A 16,376-nucleotide genomic window follows, 5' to 3' on the forward strand; every position below is an offset into this window, starting at 1 on the left:
AGAACTTGTCTGACTGGTTCTAAGGAGGAACATAAGTAAATAAGACCTGAATAAACAAAAGAGAAACCTGCCCATCACCCGTGGGCAGTAATGTAGGTCACCTTCCTGGGCACTTACAAATCAGTGTTTGTCCCTCAGATACATGTGAAATGTGCTTCCAGAGCATGTTGGTTATTATCACGGTGGCAGCAGAGACTCGGGGAAGGAGCAGAATGAAAGATGCTCTATTGATGGAGACCCGCTGTAGTAGTAAGAAGCTAGGTACCTGAAGGGACTGAGGAGTGCTCAAGCCTTTCTGGCAGAAGCAAGTATTGGCCTCTTTTTCATGAGTGAGGGTCATTTTCATCACCTTGGCATGTTAGACTTTGGCAGCTCGGATGATGAAGCAAGGCTGCACATGCTCGTGAGAACAAATGACTTTCCCATCCTTAATCTCCTTGGTGATGGTGCGGATTTTAACCAGCAGTGGGGGCAGGGCTCTGTAGGCGATGCAGGGCTCGGGTAGCCCACGGGAGTCTGAAGATGAGGTGTGCGCTGGGGCTGTGCCTTTCATGGCTCTGGCCTTACTGCATGTGCAAGCGGAAGGCTGGCATTTGGTGGCACACGGGTTACAGGGAAGCCTAGAAAAAAACAACCAGAATTTTACCTGTGGTTGAGGGAAGGCAGCAATGGCTATGGAGAAAAGGGGTGGTGGTTAATTTTTTAACCCAGGCCACTCAAAACAAGTACTTCCAAATGCTTATTCATTCACTTTGTACTGTCGTTAGTGGAAGAAAAAGGATCAGACCAGGTTCATGGGAAAGCAGCATCCCAGGTTTAAAAGCGTTAGATTGTGTCTGCCGCCATGACAGTCCAAGCCACAGCATATGGAAGATGTAACACCATGCTAGGAGTCAAAGACTGTGGTGGAGTCCAGCTCTGTTATTTACCAACTGGTGACCTTGGATAAGTCGGGCGACCCTCCTGACTTTAGTTTTTCATTTGCAGGATGGACATAATGGGAAATAAACTCACAGGGTCAACTGTGATAAGGAACAAGTTGAGGAGCTTATTATCTGAGGAAAGGAAGTTAAGCAGATATTTTTCTTGTCAGAGAGTTAGTCACAACACAACGGGTGGCCGGAACCCCATCTATGGAAGAGTTCCCAGCACTTCATCAGGAAGCTCCAAAGGGCCTTCTAGGTGTCTACAAATAGTCTTTAGAGAATTGAAGCTGAAAGCATTTAATAGTAAGAACTCTTTCATTGATGATTCAAGGCCCTTTGGTATATTGTAGCTCCTCCAAGTGGTAGCATGGGTTACCATTGTGTTAGAATAATGTGAACAAGTCAGCGAAAAGAATGCTATGACCAGAGTTCACTGATTATTTGCGGGAGGGAGGTCTCCTTAGCAATTGTAACTCAGTTTGTCTTTGGAGTGTTAGTTTGGACTGGGTTGCATCAAATAACCCATGTTCTAGGTCAGTTCCTTACGGGTTGGTTAGCTAATCATTTAAAAACATTATAACTTCTATTTTAAAAAAACGCTTAAACACGCCTATGTATAGGATGCTGTTGGCATCCAGGACAAGTGGTTGGACAGGGTTAGGGGTTTCAGCCTGAGCAGAATGTCCCTCCCAAGGGGGCAGTGTTGTCCTGGTCAGTCTCACAAAATTCAGATGTCCATCTCAGTGGGGAAACCTGTAGGTCGCCGGGAATGTTCCTCTTTGGGGAAACCATTTTTTTTAAACTTTATTGGGGTACAGTGTGTTTTTCTAGGACCCATCAGCTCCAAGTCAAGTAGTTGTATTCAGTCTAGTTGTGGAGGGCACAGCTCACTGGCCCATGTGGGAATCAAACCAGCAACCTTGGTGTTAGGAGCCCATGCTCTAACCACCTTAGCCAACTGGCTGCCCCAGGGGAAACCATTTTTATCCCTAGTAATTTTTAAAACTCTAAGAAGCTGAAAAACCTATCAGGAACTAATCTGGTGCACTGGCCCTTCAAAGCAACTGAGTTCAGCTGGACGAGGTTATGGTTGTAGGTCTCCAAATGGCACAGCTTGAGAGAGCGTACAGACCCTTCCATCCAAAGCTCTCATCACTGGTAAGATCAAAGCACTTGTTCCCTGGCTGCCAATGGTCGTACAATACATGTGTGTGCGCCTCTTTCTCATAGAGCTGTTCTCATTTTACGTACTTGCCATCTGAGCTCTCCAGCAGGCTGCGGTATGTGGCAATTTCACACTCCAGCCGGGACTTGACGTCCAGCAGAATCTCGTATTCTTGGTTCTGCCTTTCCAGAGCACATCGGATCTCTGCCAGCTGAGCCTCTAGGTTATCGATCAGACACTGGATCTGGGCCACCAGGGCTGTGTAGCGGGCCTCTGTCTCTGTCAGCATGCATTCCTGGGAGTCCCTCTACCGTGGAGGAGGAAAATAGGATTCATTAATATAATGATGGCTCCTTTAAGCCCAGGTCACCTGTGATCTGTATCTTTGGGACAGGTACTGATGAATTTCCAAGCCCTCTTATTACCTCCTCACCGAGTGAATCCCAAATCAAAATTACCAACTATTCTAAAGCTTGCTTCCCTTTATCCTCTATTTTTTGCCTCCCTTTAAGTGCTTACTTGTCTTCCTCTTTGTTAATCACTTGATAAGCTTCTACCACACTTTCCTACCTATGAGAGAAAAAAAATATTCACAACTAGGCATGACCCATTACCAGGCACCTCGTGAGAGTTTGTACCTTTAAGAGGAAGTGAGCAACATTTAGCTATGAATAATTCCTTCACTTTATACATAAAATATGAGAGTTGAAACTTTGATGATTAAAGTTCTTTCCTGCTCTATCATTCTGTAAGTTTATAGATAATGGAATTTTAGGTTTCGATAACCCGTTATTTGCATGATAATCCCAATTCTTATAGACAAGAAAACTGAGGTTCAGAAGGTTTAATGGGCTGCCCACAGTCACATGAGTAGCTGGTGACAAACTCTTCAGAGGAACAGTACAATGAGGCGGAATCGATTCTAGCTCTGGAACCTGAGTTCTGGCTCAGACTCATTTCTTTTGTGACTTAATGCCTTAGGACCTCAGTGCCTCCGTTTCTAAAACAGGTGAGTTGAAACTTATCTTGGATTTGGCTTGGGAAAAAAATCACCTTAGCTCTCTGTGCCTCCTCTGTAAAATTGGCTTAATAATGATGCCACCTCCCTCAGAAGACCATTTTATAAATTTGATAGTTTGTAAAAATGTTCGCATAAAATAAAATGCTCTTTTAGTGTTTCCGAAGTGTACTCCATGGATCATTATTGCCAGGAGGTATTTTTTAAAAAAGGAATCTACAGTCAAGTGAGTTTTGGAATGCTGAATACCATATACTCCCTTCTTGGAGACTCATGGTGTATATCAGCTTATGAAAGGGCCACAGGAAGGTTCCCTGTTTCACCTTGGTTTAATTCAGCATTTCCCAGGCTTATTGACTACAGAATCCTTTTTTGGCCATAGACCCTTTAACAAACAGAGGAGCGCAGTTTGGGAATCACTGCAACCCACAAGTGTCAGGGCCTTTTGCCAGCACGGGTGTGCTAGGCTTGGTCAGTTTGCTGGGTACCATGCGGTGCTGGGCCTGTCGTTCAACCTCCAGAGCATTCATGGCTCGTCTCAGCTCGATGATCTCCGTCTGGCAGCACTGCTGCTGTTGAGAGCTGGTCACCACCTGCTGGTTCAGCTCCTCCATCTGAAACACAGTCAAGGGCCATGGATATTAGGAAGGAAAATGTAGCTTTGATTGAAGGGCCCCGGGAAAGGCAATGTCGGCTTTGGTAGTTGTGACGTTTTCCACCCTGCCCACCTGCATGTTGAACCATTGTTCCACATCTCCACGGTTTGTCTCCATGATGGACTCATAGTGACATCTCATTTCTTGTAGAACCCGGTTTAGGTCCACAGAAGGGGCAGCAGTCACTTCAATGTTGAGTCTGTCTCCAAGCTGGCTCTGTAAGCAATTGATTTCCTATGGAAGGAAAAAGAGGGCGAAGTCACTTGGTGAACAGGTGACCTTCTTGTGTTCTTGTTTCCGTCTAGCCAATAATTTAGCTTAATTGCATCTGAAATATAGCCCACAATAAAGGGATATGTGATTCATAGGTGCTATTCAGATGCTTTAAAATGACTTAAGGCTATTTCAGGTATGTATTCAAATATATGCATCATTAAAAGGAATTTACTAGCAAGATCAGAGATTTAAAGAATTTAGATCACTTCCAAAGATGGGTAATGGGTGAAGCAGCATAGAGGTGGAGTTTATGAGCAGCCTTGGTCTCTATGACACCAATACGGGCTTATGCCAAGATTGACGTCTACCAATAGGGGCAGAAGTCTGTGTAGGGACGCCTACAAAAAGATGGGGAACCAGTGAGGACAATAACATTGGGTAAAATTTTACGCTCTCCTGGAAAAGCCGGAGAGGACGATGGAGGCTTCAGATACTGTATTACAGGCAATGGGTTCGAAACACATTGAACCAGTGGTAGTAGCAGTAGGTATTATCGGGGCCAAAAAACAAACCAAAAACACAACAGAGTAGTATCCAGTAGGGACACCTTTTGTCAAGTCCAACTCAAAGGAATTGATGTTACTTGTAGTGACTCGTGGACTTTTTCTAACCTCTTCATGGCTGTTTCTGAGGCAAAGGAGCTCCTCCTTGAGAGACTGGACTCGTGCCTCCAGGTCCGCTTTGCCCAGGGTCAGTGCATTCAGGATCTGCTGTAGGCCGTTGACATCTGCCTCCACTAGCCGGCGCAGGGACATCTCAGCTTCATACCTTTCAAAATGAGACATGAAATGAAAGACGTTAAAATACAGACGGTAGAAATCAAGCCAAGCAGAACTCCCCTCTGCATTTTCCTCTGGGCTTCTCATTTCTCTGGTGGGTTTTATTCTCTTTAGAGGTGAAACTGTTTAATAAATATCACCATTTACTTATTATTCCTATATTAGTTTGCCTGAGTGACGCTATTGGGTTGTCGGAAAAGTCACGACGTATTTTTTTTCTGTTTTTCGTTGCAAAAACGCGTCGTGACTTTTCCAACAACCCGATACGCTGCTGCTCTTGAGATGACGGAGTTTATCCTCCTTCCTCTGCCCCTAGAGGCGATGCCGTGTAAGTGCAAAGAGCATTGGATTAGGATTTAGAAAGCTTGCATCCAAGTTTCGGCTCTGTCTTGTACCAGTTGTATGCCTTTGCATAAGTAACTGAACCTCATTAAACCACAGTTTTCTCACCTGAAATGGGGTAACAGTATATTTGCCCTGCCTATTTTACTGAACTGTTGGGCGGGTAATCAGATGGGTTTATATGTTAGTAACTACAGGTACTGTATACACGTGAGCGGTTATTAATCTTAATCCTTTATTGAATTTGAGGGTCTTTTTTGGGTTAGTGCCAACATGGTATGGGGGGGCAGGGGGTTCGTGGACTTGGGGACAATCATATTGAGAGTGGTTAGCATCAGATGCCGGGTGAATTCTGTCATGAACGACAGTGTTGGGGGCCTTACTTGACTCTCAAGTCATCAGCAGCCAGTTTGGTGTTGTCAATTTGTGAGACCAGTCTGGAATTCTCAGCCTTGGTACACAAGATCTAGAATTAAGAAGTTGGAGACACTAATGAGACAAACACCAAGCTCCTTCCTCAAAAACCAAGGGGCTGGTGTGTGTTTTAGTTAACAATGGAAGGCTAGTTAGGCATTTTCTTTCTTTCTTTCTTTCTTTCTCTCTCTCTTTCTTTCTTTCTTTCTTTCTTTCTTTCTTTCTTTCAGTTAAAATTTATTGGGGTGACAATGGTCAACAAAACTACACAGGTTTCGGGGGTACAACTGTATAACACATCATCTGTATATTGTATTATGTGTTCACTACCCAGAGTCAGTTCTCCTTCCATCACCATATATTTGACCCCCTTTACCCTCTTCTACCACCCTCCTCCCCCTTATCCTCTGGTAACCACTAAACTGTTGTCTGTGTCTATGAGTTTTTGTTTGTTTTGTTTGTTTGTCTTGTTCCTTTTTTTTGCCTTCAGTTTTATATCCCACATGTGAGTGAACTCATGATTGGATAAAGAAGATATATATATATATATATATATATATATATATATATATACACACACACACACACACACACACACACACACACACACACACATATATATACAATGGACTACTACTGTGCCATAAGAAAAAATGAAATACTGCCATTTGCAACAACATGGATGGATCTTGAGATTATTATGCTAAGTGGAATAAGTCAGATGGTTAGGCTTTTCATAGCTATGCTTAGGAAGCCTGGGAAACATTGGAAAGTCAGTTTTTGTTATTGTCCTAAAAGTTCAGCAAAAATTATATCAATAAAAACTTTTGTAGATGTTTTACCATTAGACTATAAAACCCATGCTATATTTGCATAACATATCATGATCCACTACAGGGGCCGGCAAACTGAGGCTCGCAAGCCACGTGCGGCTCTTTGGATATGTTCCGTCTCAAAAGTTTGCCGACCCCTGGAAGAGCCAATCCTGTCCCTCACAACAATTTAAAAATTATTCAAGAGAGCCATAATATATTTGTACATAATCACCACTATGTGAATAATATCCTTTAAAAGATTTTTAAATAAAACTATGATAGTTTTATTTACATTTTCAATTTTACTTCAGAGCCACACGCCTGCGAGCCGCAGTTTGCTGACCCCTGGCGGCTCTTCTGTCTCAAAAGTTTGCAGACCCCTGGGTTAGAATGTAAATGCCATGAGGGCAGGGACTTTTTTAGTTCACCACTATGTTCTCAGAGCCTAGAATAATGTCTGGTGCAGTGTTTTTGGTGCTCAGTAAATATTTGTTGAACAACTAAAACAGAATAAATCCAACACGTGTAGCAGCAGCATATCACTCTGGGTGGGAAACTTAGGTTTGGTGTGGGAAGAAACTATGTCAACAATTCGGAGATGATGAAATGAGCATAAGAGGGAAAAAGTGGTGATGGTCGCAAACGTGGATTAAAAATTAAACTATTTAGGAACTTATTAAGACAAAATTAATTTTCTCAGATCCCTGTTTTCTTATTTTTGTTAAAGGAATGACAGAAAGGGGGTGTTAATGTGTTCTGGTCCTGGGATTTTGGTTACAATAATAGCAGAGTATATCTCTGGAAAACGAAAAACTATAAAAACTCTGCATATTGCATGAAGATGACAGTTTCATTCAAGAGATTTTCTTATTTGAAAAAATAGTTTTTCAGCATAAAAGGAACTAAAAATATTAAAGTTTAGCAAATGGCTATTGCTTAGAGAACATAAGTTCACAATGATTATACAGATTCCTAAGAATCTTACCTTCTGCTGGAGCTCCTCAATGGTAGCAAAGTAGGACAGGTAATCTGGACATACGACAGGGAGGTCTTTGTTACACTCTTCCTGGATTTTACACTCCAGTTCCGTGTTCTCTCGTTCCAGCATCCGCACCTTTTCCAGGTAGCTAGCAAGGCGGTCATTCAAGATTTGCATGGTCAATTTCTCGTTACTGTTGATGCCTTCACCACACCAGCCACTGTCCAGAGAGGGACAGGCGTTGAAGTTGTGTATCAAGCAGATGGGCATAGGACAAAAGCAAAGAGTGGGTTGGCAGCTCTGGGACTGGAGAGTTCTCAGAACATGGCCAGTTGATTGGCAGCTGTTGGCTTCAAGACCACCATGTTGGCAGCTGGTGTTAGAAGAGATGATCCTAAAATTTGTAATCCTAGAGCAGCTTTGGCATGGCGTTGAAGAAGAAGTAGTTGTTGTATGGCCCTTGGTATCCATAGTGTGCCCAGCTTTGGTTTATTTTAAAGTCTGTGGTTCCCCTGATCCAAAGCTCATGCTACTGAGTCTAAATTCCAAGGCTTCTGTGGCGTTTTCCTCTCTGAAGTGCTTATATAGCCTTTCCTCTAGGTGGTGTCAGAGCAAGCAGGATGTTTTCCTTTCTAATGTTTATATCAAATCCCATCTGAACATCTCATTAGTCTGCTTTTTACTTGCCTGAGCAGAGTTACCTGTGTCATAAAAATGTGCATTTAGGCTGTTACTAAGTTATTACCCATCACAACTACTACTTGTCCTTGGATTCAGAGCTTCACATTATGTCTTCAAAAGGAACTGTCGTCACAGTTCTAACAGCATCCATTATTAAGTAGGTGTGAGTATACTGAGTTCATTAAGTCCTTGTTGACCTCTTCATTAAGCTTGGCCAGGATGAGTCCATTTGTTTTTTCCTTTCTTCTCTAGAAAAGGGAAACTATTAATATCTAATAATTATTGGTGTGAACTTGGAAGTCAGTATTTTATTTTGTTCTACCTGATTGATTTCCCCCCCTTTTTTTTTTTTGGTTGGTGGTGTCCTGCCCAATAGTTTTCCCATTTTCATTGTGAGTCTGGATTACAATGTCAGTCTTAAATAAGGCTCTTTTTAAGGTAATTGCTGAATTCTTAATTTAGCTTTCCAGGCAGGGTTTGATTACTAACAAGAAAGTTCTTAAAGAGGCAAGTTAGCCGGCCAAGTGGCTCAGTTGGTTAAGAGCTCGCTCAAGAGTGTGAGCTCTGAGCAAGAGTAGTCGCCGGTTTGATTCCCAGCCCGAGCTGAGCTGCCAACAGGTGGCAGGATGGCTCAGCTAAAAAAAAAAAAAAAAAAAAAAAAAAAGAGGCAAGTTACCTTTTGGGTTTTCCAAAGCCCGCATTTAATAACATGTTTAGTGCTCAGTGTTTGCATGTGGTATTACATTAGCTAAAACTTTGTGATGGTGTTGGTTTATATTTGCTGTTTAAATATGACCTGTTGAAAGGTATGTGTGCTCTTTTCAGGAATACTTACTCAGCGTTTTCTTAAGAAAGTTGTTTGTTCTTGATCCTTTCTGGGGGCTCTAGGAGAGAATACTTTCCTTGCCTCTTTCAGCTTCTAAAGGCTGCCCGAATTCCTTGGCTCATGGCCCTCTTCCATCTTCAAAGCGAGCAATGGCCAGTCAAGTCTTTCTCACATGCGTCACTCTGACACTGACTCTTCTGCTTCCCTCCTCCACATTTAAGGTCCCTTGTGAGTGTATTGGTCCCACTTATATCACCTAGGATAATCCTCCTATTTTAAAGTCAGCTGATTAGCAACCTTATTTCCCCTTTGCCATGTAGCCTAACATATTAAAAGATTCTGGGATTAGGACATGAGTATTTTGGGGAACCCATTGTTATTTATGTCACGCTATGTAAAGAAAAAAACCCATAACTTACAATAGCACCAACAAATGTAAAATATGAAGGAATAAATTTAGGAATAAATATAATTTAATTCAAGATGGATTAAAAGCACTCCAGTGCTAAGGTTACATGTATAGAGTTCTTAGAAGAAAACAAGGATAACTATCTTCATAATCTTGGGCTTAAGTGAAGATTACTAGTGCATGGAGAACACTGATCATAAAAAAATTGATTAGACTTCATTATAATTAAAATCTTTTGCTGATCAAGATATACCACTAGGAAAGCGAAAAGGCAAGCCACATGCTGGGTGAAAATATTCTCAATTTATCTGACAAAGGACATCCCCTGTGACCCAGCAATCACAAAAACCTTTATGCTATATATAGCTTATTTGTTCTCCATCTCTATAATTTTGTCATTTCAAGAATGTCATGTAAATAGAATCATATAGTATATGACCCTTCAAGATTGCCTGTTTTCACTCAGCATAATGGCCTTGAGATCTTGAAGACATTTTTGTTGTTTCCAGTTTTTGGCTATTACAAAAAAAGCCACTATAAATAATCGTGTATTTTTTTGTTTTCAAAGCCTGTACTTTCAACCTACCTATATCATTATATTTGAAATAAGCTTTTTGTAGAAAGCATATAGTTGGGTCATGATTTTTTATTCACTCTGTCCTTTAATTGGAGTGTTTAGATGATTTCCTGTTGTTGTCATTACTGATACAGTAGGGCTCAAGTTGCCATTTTATTTTTTGTTGTTTTCTGTTTGCTCCCCCTGTTTTTTAATTTCTCTGTTTTCTTTTTCCTGCCTTTCTGTGGCTTACGTGAATATGTTTTACAATTCCACTTTGATTCATCTGTAGCATTTTAAAGGATTTCTTTGCATAGCTTTTTAAGTAGCTGCTGTAGGTATTACCTTACATATACACAACTAATCATAGTCTATTAGTACTGACATTTCATCACCTCAAGTGATGTGTAGAAACCTTATCTCCCTTTATCTCCCTGTACTCTCTCCTTCTTGGATCTTTTCGTTTGTCCTGTCTGCACCTGCTGGTGTTTCTGGGTTGTTGGTTTCTCCAGCTCCCAATATGAGAACCAGGAGACAAAAAGAAAGCCTGAGGAACTCATGGCCATGTTTTTTCTTGGATACCAAGGACTCTAGTTGGTTTGGCTTCTTCTCCCCCTTTTCAAAGTCTTCTTATATTTGTCTTATATGTAATTTCCAGGATTTTGAGTCATACTTAGGAAGAGAAATGGGGAGATGTATCTCTACTTCATCTTTCTGGAAGTGGAAATTCTCCACTTTGCTTTTTAAATGTGTGAGAATAATTATTCTTGTATCCTAAATGTCCAATAGCAGACCAATGTACCATACGTATTTTATGCAGCCACCAAAATAATGGTCACAAGACAATCTTATATGGTTATTAGTATTGAAAATGCTTGGATGACATAGTGAAAAAATAGGTTACACAACTATATGCATATGTAACTATGATTACCACTATATGGAAAAACCTATTATAAGAAACACAACTGGAAGTTCCTAAAATACTAACAATGGATGTTGAGGGTATGGAATTATAAATGCTTTTCCCTCCCTTCATGTGCCAAATAGGAAAAACAAAGGAATCTAGTACTTTTATAATTAAAAATAAAATAAAATACAACTTTTTATAATTAAAAATAAAATAAAATACAATTTATCATATTTTATTTCTAAGTTTTCTTTCAAAAAGATACATACAAACTATCTTCCATGATATTGACATTTTGCATGGATTAATCTATTTGTATTTGAGGGTTAAAAAATATTTTCAGCCTGGGTTTATGCAAAATCAAACTATCGGCATGGGTTTAAATAATTACCTTGGCATCGTATGGTTATTATATCAACAGTAATAAGCCACAGAGCTGTATTTATCATGCTCCAGGAATGAAACACATTTTATTTGGAGATCAGCAAGAAAGTTTTACAGATTTCTAGACTATCACAAATAAGCAGGCAGAAGAGGAAATGATAAAGCAGAAATATATCAAGGACAATTTTAGGATATGAAAGCCTTTTTGACTTGAGTTTCAAGTTTCAAGTTTGGATGCCCCTGAGAGAAGCTCCCTCTCCATTTTTGGACACTGATGGCTTCGATCCCGCCATCCACTGTGCTGGTAGCACTCATGCACAGCAGTTTTCCACTGTGCAAAGTACATACGCCGAGCACGGCTCGCAAGTATTGCTTGACACACTCGTTGTAGAACACGGGTTACAGGGAAGCCTGTGGAAAATCCATTTTGAACAAGGGAAAGCTGGATAAAATGTCACCTCAGAAAAAATCATGCCAAAGATTACCCTGCAAATTATGCTCTGAAGGACAGTCTTTGTAGAATAACATTTGACCTAAGCCTGTTTCATCCCCAGACCCAGCATTGTCAGTTCACGTTCCCTGCAGCAGTGGCAGCTGAATAAAATTTTATGTATTTTCTTCACCTTGCAAATAACCATCTTAGGCATGTTCCCGATTTCCCTTTAATGGGAGACAGGAGCAAAGGGAGACCAACCGCCCCCCATGTGAAATGTTGTATATGATACTTATTCTGCTTCAGAACTTTGGAATATTTTTGAACATTTCTGTTGTCATGTGTTTAGCCTCAACGTCTTTTCGTTACTCTTTATAGAAGCTCTTTTAACACCTTAAGGAGGTTTGACCTTGGCCAGATCTTGGGCAAACAGGCTTCTATTCCACAAGCCTCTTTGTGACTTGGGCTGATTTTGAGACTAATGGTGTGGTACTTGCCTGCTGTCCTCGCTCTCCAGCAGGCCCCGGTATGTGGTGATCTCGCCCTCCAGCCGGGCCTTTGTGTCCAGCAGCACCTGGTACTCCTGGTTCTGTCGCTCCAGGTCACAGCGGATCTCGGCCAGCTGGGTCTCCACGTTGTCGATCAGGCACTGCATCTGGGCCAGCTGGGAGCTGTACTGGGCCTCAGTTTCTGCCACGGTGCACTCCAGAGATTCTGTCTGCAGAAAGAGCACCAAAAGGGCTGTGCAGCATTGTCTCCGGGCCAGATGGCCTGTTTCCCAAACCTCCATCTACCCATTTCCAGCTCTGTGACTTTGGGGAAATTACTTAGCTTCTCTGAGCCTTGGTTTTATTCTGTAAAAAGTGGGCATGGCAGAGTAACTATCCTGTAGGATGGTTGTAAGGAGGAAGTGAGTTAATATGTGTAAAGCACTTAGCACAGTACCTGTAGAAGCTTTAAGGGCCATGTAAGTGTTGGTTATTACTACCACCACTAGGACCATCCCAACTTAACTTGTGTGGCTTAGGGAGGACCAACAGCATTTAGAGGAAGCGTTGAGTGTGGGCTTGGGGCAGGATGGTGTGGTAGAGTGTGGCTAAGAGAAAAGGCTCTGGACCTGAACCACCGGGAATTCAGCATCCACTTTTGCTTCTTGAAAATTGCATCACCCCTTGTTACCTATCCGAGTCTCAGTTTTCTTCATCTGTATAATGAGGTTAGATTAGTAAAGGGGTTTACCCCATAACGTTATTGTGAGGCTTAAATTGTGCCTCTTACAAGATGAACACTCACCGAGATATTCTTTATAGGACCTAACGTGGAACAAACGCAGTGGTATTTGACTAGAACTGGTTAATGCAATCTTGAACGCATAATATTCTTATTGCTTGGGTAGAGTGGGGTGCAGTGAAGGGTCTGGTGGAAGCATGGATTCTAGGAAAGTTTGGGATAGTTTGGTAGAATGCAAAGTGTGACTACCATTCTTTGTTTCTGTAATATGATGGTGAGCTTGGAAAATTGGCCTGGATCAAAAGAGAGTTATAACCCATTGGAATGCTTGAGTGCCTTTGGCTTAGACGTTCTTCTCTTGTTCTGATGTTGTCCTTTCCCCTCTCTCCCTGTCTCTGGAGGTTGCCACAGGCTCCCACTCAAGCCCAAGAGGAGGGTCAGGCATCCTATTGGGACAGTACAAGATGTTGACATCTCCTAGCTGGTGCTTGGGAAAGGCAAGGAAATATAATTCTTGCAAATTGGAGATTCAGACTTCCTGCCACATGAGCTGTGTGGGTCTCTCCTTTGGGTCATGGAAGAGGGGATAGTATCTTAGGGCCTGATTCTTTGGTGACCAAACAGAGCTGTTTTTCCCTTACACACCAGGTTTTGCTGTGCTTGGAGCTCAATTTCCAGAGCGTTGGCCGTGCGTTTCAGTTCCAAGATCTCTGTCTGGCAGCCCTGCAGCTGCTCTGCGCTGGAAAGCTGTTGCTGATTTAGCTCCTCTGTCTGAAACACAGGCATGATGAGAGGATGCAAAGAAGGCAGAAGTCTGGAAGCCTGTCTTTGCACTGCTCCAGGGACTGACCTGAACAGCGAACCACTCTTCCGCGTCTCTGCGGTTGTTGGCGAGCACCGTCTCATACTGACAACGCATCTCATCCAGGACCCTGTGGAGGTCGATGGTGGGGCCGCTGTCTAGCTCCACACTGAGTCGGTCACCAAGCTGACCATGAAGCACGCTGACCTCCTGAAAGGGGCAATGAAGTAAAGAATGTCACAGAGTGGATGTCATCCCACTGACATCCCATTTTTGTTTTTTAGAGTAGTGAGTACAAGTGTGGGATATAGATTTAGATTGCCTAGGTTGAATCTCCTTCTATCACTCAGTTTCTTCATCTGCAAAATGGGTATAATAATTTTATCTTTTCCACAGAGTTCATGTGAGATATATGAGTTAATACGCACATAAACCACCTGTAAAAGTCTTTGGCACATAGTAAGCTCTCAGTAAATGCTAGCTGCAATCATCAACAGATGTTCAAAGGGAAAATGTGCTTTGTTACAGCATTCGGTTTTTCACTGTTTAGCTTCATCAATATAGGATAATCCTATACTTCATTCTGTGTGATTTAAACAAGTTTATAGATGGAGCATTTTCTCAATCTATTGAGATTTTGCTTCCCGGCAATTGTCATCAGTTTGGCTCAAATAAACTCTTATTAGCTTAAAAAAAAAAAGTTTATAGATGCAGAATATTTAAAAAATATTGGTCCAAATATTGCAAGAGTCTTTATGTCTTTTTTGAAATGGCCTTCACAGTCTGTTTTTATCAGGCTGATTTTCTTGCCTTGTGGATTAGAGTTAAGCATGGCCTAAAGCCTCCAGGGAAAGCCATTTGTGGAGTTACCTCCTCTACCAAAGCCATGGCCGGTAAAGAGTTTGGTTCCTTTGTCTGGCCATTGCTAGGGGCCAGCTGCACTCAGAGACACACTGGAATGAGCAGGCTGACTAGCAATAGTGCCTTGAGTAATTTTGTTCCAGCGTTAGCAACATTTACCCAAGTTCAATTTATATACACACACAAAATCTGTCAGTTTAATTTGTCAGTCTTACATTCTTTCGGCGATTTGCACGTTCCTCACCTGCTCATGATTCTTCTTGAGGCAGAGCAGCTCCTCCTTCAGAAACTCCACCTGGGCCTCCAGGTCAGACTTGCACAGGGTCAGCGCATCCAGGATCCTGCGCAGGCTGTTGGTGTCAGTCTCTACCAGTTGGTGAAGGGACAGTTCAGACTCGTACCTTTCATAGCAAGGGAGGCATATGCTTACTTTGCTAGACACTGTGCAAGGTGCTGGGGCACAGGTGGACTCAAGGAAGTCACACATTGTAATTTCATTTACATCTGAATAACAATCAGTTTGAGCTTTGTGAGCATTCTTAGCTTAAACAATATTATATAGAGAACATTTGTGGCATGCGTGTGTGTGTGTGTGTGTGTGTGTGTGTGTGTGAGAGAGAGAGAGAGAGAGAGACGTAACCATAAATTATTTTCAAATTTACATTAAACTTACTTTGCTCTAAAGTCATCGGCTGCCAGTTTGCAGTTGTCAAGCTGTATAGCAAGTCTAGAATTCTCTGCCTTCGTGCACAAGATCTGGGAAGTAAGTTATTAAGTAATAAATGGTTCTTTGAGAGAAATCTAAATATTTATTCTTTTAACAGCTATACCATTATTTATCTTTTAAAAGTCTTTGTAAGAAAATATAAAGTAGTTTTAGCCTGCTTTTCTTATTAACCATGTCACTTCGTGAAAAACAAGGAGTGCCAGTTTATAAACAAAATAGAGAAATAACAAGGTTTAGTTTTTTTATGACCCAAGACATTTTGCAGAATTCCTTGGCAGGTGAACTCAGTTAAACTTTTCTCCATAAGTAGTTTGTATTATGACTATATCCCCATCCATGATAATAAAAATTATCAATTAAGAAAAGAAAATGATCACTAAGTGAAATGATATGTTTAAAAAGATGACCTTTCATCTTATGTTCAAAATAATATAGATGTACAGTGTTACTTACAGAAGTAATTTTGGCTGTAACTCAGTTTTCCCTCATTCTGTAGGTGAGAAAGGTAGTCTGGAGGTGAGTGAGCTTGTTATGGTCACCTAATAGTCAGTGGCAGCACTGGGGTTAGTGCTGTTTCCCTACTTTTAGTCCAGTGCCCTTTCCTCTACATCGCATTACCGCTCAGAAGTCCCTTTTCCCAGGCTTCCGTCCTAGGACAGCCTCTTCTAGTATAAAGACAAAGCTATTCACAGTTTGGGAAGGCGGAGCATTAGGAGAGTGAGACACCAGACCTTTTGCTGGAGATCTTCAATGGTGTCGAAGTAACACTGATAATCGGGGCACACCAGTGGGACGTCCCCTTCACATTGTTCCCGGATCTGGCATTCCAGCGCTGCATTCGTCTCCTCCAGGCCCCGCACCTTCTCCAGGTAGCTGGCGAGTCTGTCGTTCAAGAACTGCATCGTCTCCTTCTCACTGCTGTTGAACATCCCGTCCTCACACCAAGCACAGTGCCCCAGCAAGCACGGAAGATCGCAACTCCCAGAGAGGTAGCATGGTGTGAGGCAACCTGTCGGCAGGTGAGCCCTGGCTAGGAAGCGAGGGGTCTGGCATCTGGAGGTAGCACAGGTGCTGCTAGGGAGACAAGTGGTTTCCATGGAACAGGTTAACGCAGTGGCACCATCGGAAACCCTGGCACAGGACTCGGAAGAGCAGCACGTGGGCGAACAGTCAGAAGTCATCCTTTT

General features: G+C 42.0%; 2 protein-coding genes across 2 annotated transcripts; both read right to left on the reverse strand.

Moving 5' to 3' along the window:
* Positions 1-358: 358 nt before the first annotated feature.
* On the reverse strand, positions 359-7,841 carry KRT39 (keratin 39). The gene is made up of 7 exons (XM_019638592.1): positions 7,377-7,841; positions 5,546-5,628; positions 4,653-4,809; positions 3,838-3,999; positions 3,598-3,723; positions 2,178-2,398; positions 359-620 (listed from the first exon to the last, which is right to left on the reverse strand). Exons 1-7 carry the CDS (start codon positions 7,839-7,841, stop codon positions 359-361), a joined length of 1,476 nt encoding a protein of 491 aa, XP_019494137.1.
* A 3,578-nt stretch (positions 7,842-11,419) lies between these two features.
* Positions 11,420-16,370, reverse strand: KRT40 (keratin 40). Its single transcript, XM_019638590.1, has 7 exons — positions 15,921-16,370; positions 15,136-15,218; positions 14,707-14,863; positions 13,650-13,811; positions 13,445-13,570; positions 12,067-12,287; positions 11,420-11,547 (listed from the first exon to the last, which is right to left on the reverse strand). Exons 1-7 carry the CDS (start codon positions 16,368-16,370, stop codon positions 11,448-11,450), a joined length of 1,299 nt encoding a protein of 432 aa, XP_019494135.1. The 3' UTR covers positions 11,420-11,447.
* Between the last annotated feature and the right edge of the window lie 6 nt (positions 16,371-16,376).

Source organism: Hipposideros armiger, unplaced genomic scaffold, assembly GCF_001890085.2.
Source record: "Hipposideros armiger isolate ML-2016 unplaced genomic scaffold, ASM189008v1 scaffold_40, whole genome shotgun sequence".
In the NCBI taxonomy this organism is placed as follows: Eukaryota; Metazoa; Chordata; class Mammalia; order Chiroptera; family Hipposideridae; genus Hipposideros; species Hipposideros armiger.

What these genes read in the sequence shown, in the direction of transcription:
- KRT39 (XM_019638592.1), bottom strand. Translation starts at nt 7,841, where the DNA reads ATGGATACCAAGGGCCATACAACAACTACTTCTTCTTCAACGCCATGC. An exon ending in AACAATGGTTCAACATGCAG is followed by an intron (nt 3,724 to 3,837) that starts GTGGGCAGGGTG and finishes ACTGTGTTTCAG; the next exon opens with ATGGAGGAGCTGAACCAGCA. An exon ending in CTGGAGAGCTCAGATGGCAA is followed by an intron (nt 621 to 2,177) that starts GTACGTAAAATG and finishes GTTTTTTTCTAG; the next exon opens with GCTTCCCTGTAACCCGTGTG.
- KRT40 (XM_019638590.1), bottom strand. Translation starts at nt 16,370, where the DNA reads ATGACTTCTGACTGTTCGCCCACGTGCTGCTCTTCCGAGTCCTGTGCC. An exon ending in TTGAAGATCTCCAGCAAAAG is followed by an intron (nt 15,219 to 15,920) that starts GTCTGGTGTCTC and finishes CTTACTTCCCAG; the next exon opens with ATCTTGTGCACGAAGGCAGA. An exon ending in AAGAGTGGTTCGCTGTTCAG is followed by an intron (nt 13,571 to 13,649) that starts GTCAGTCCCTGG and finishes CCTGTGTTTCAG; the next exon opens with ACAGAGGAGCTAAATCAGCA.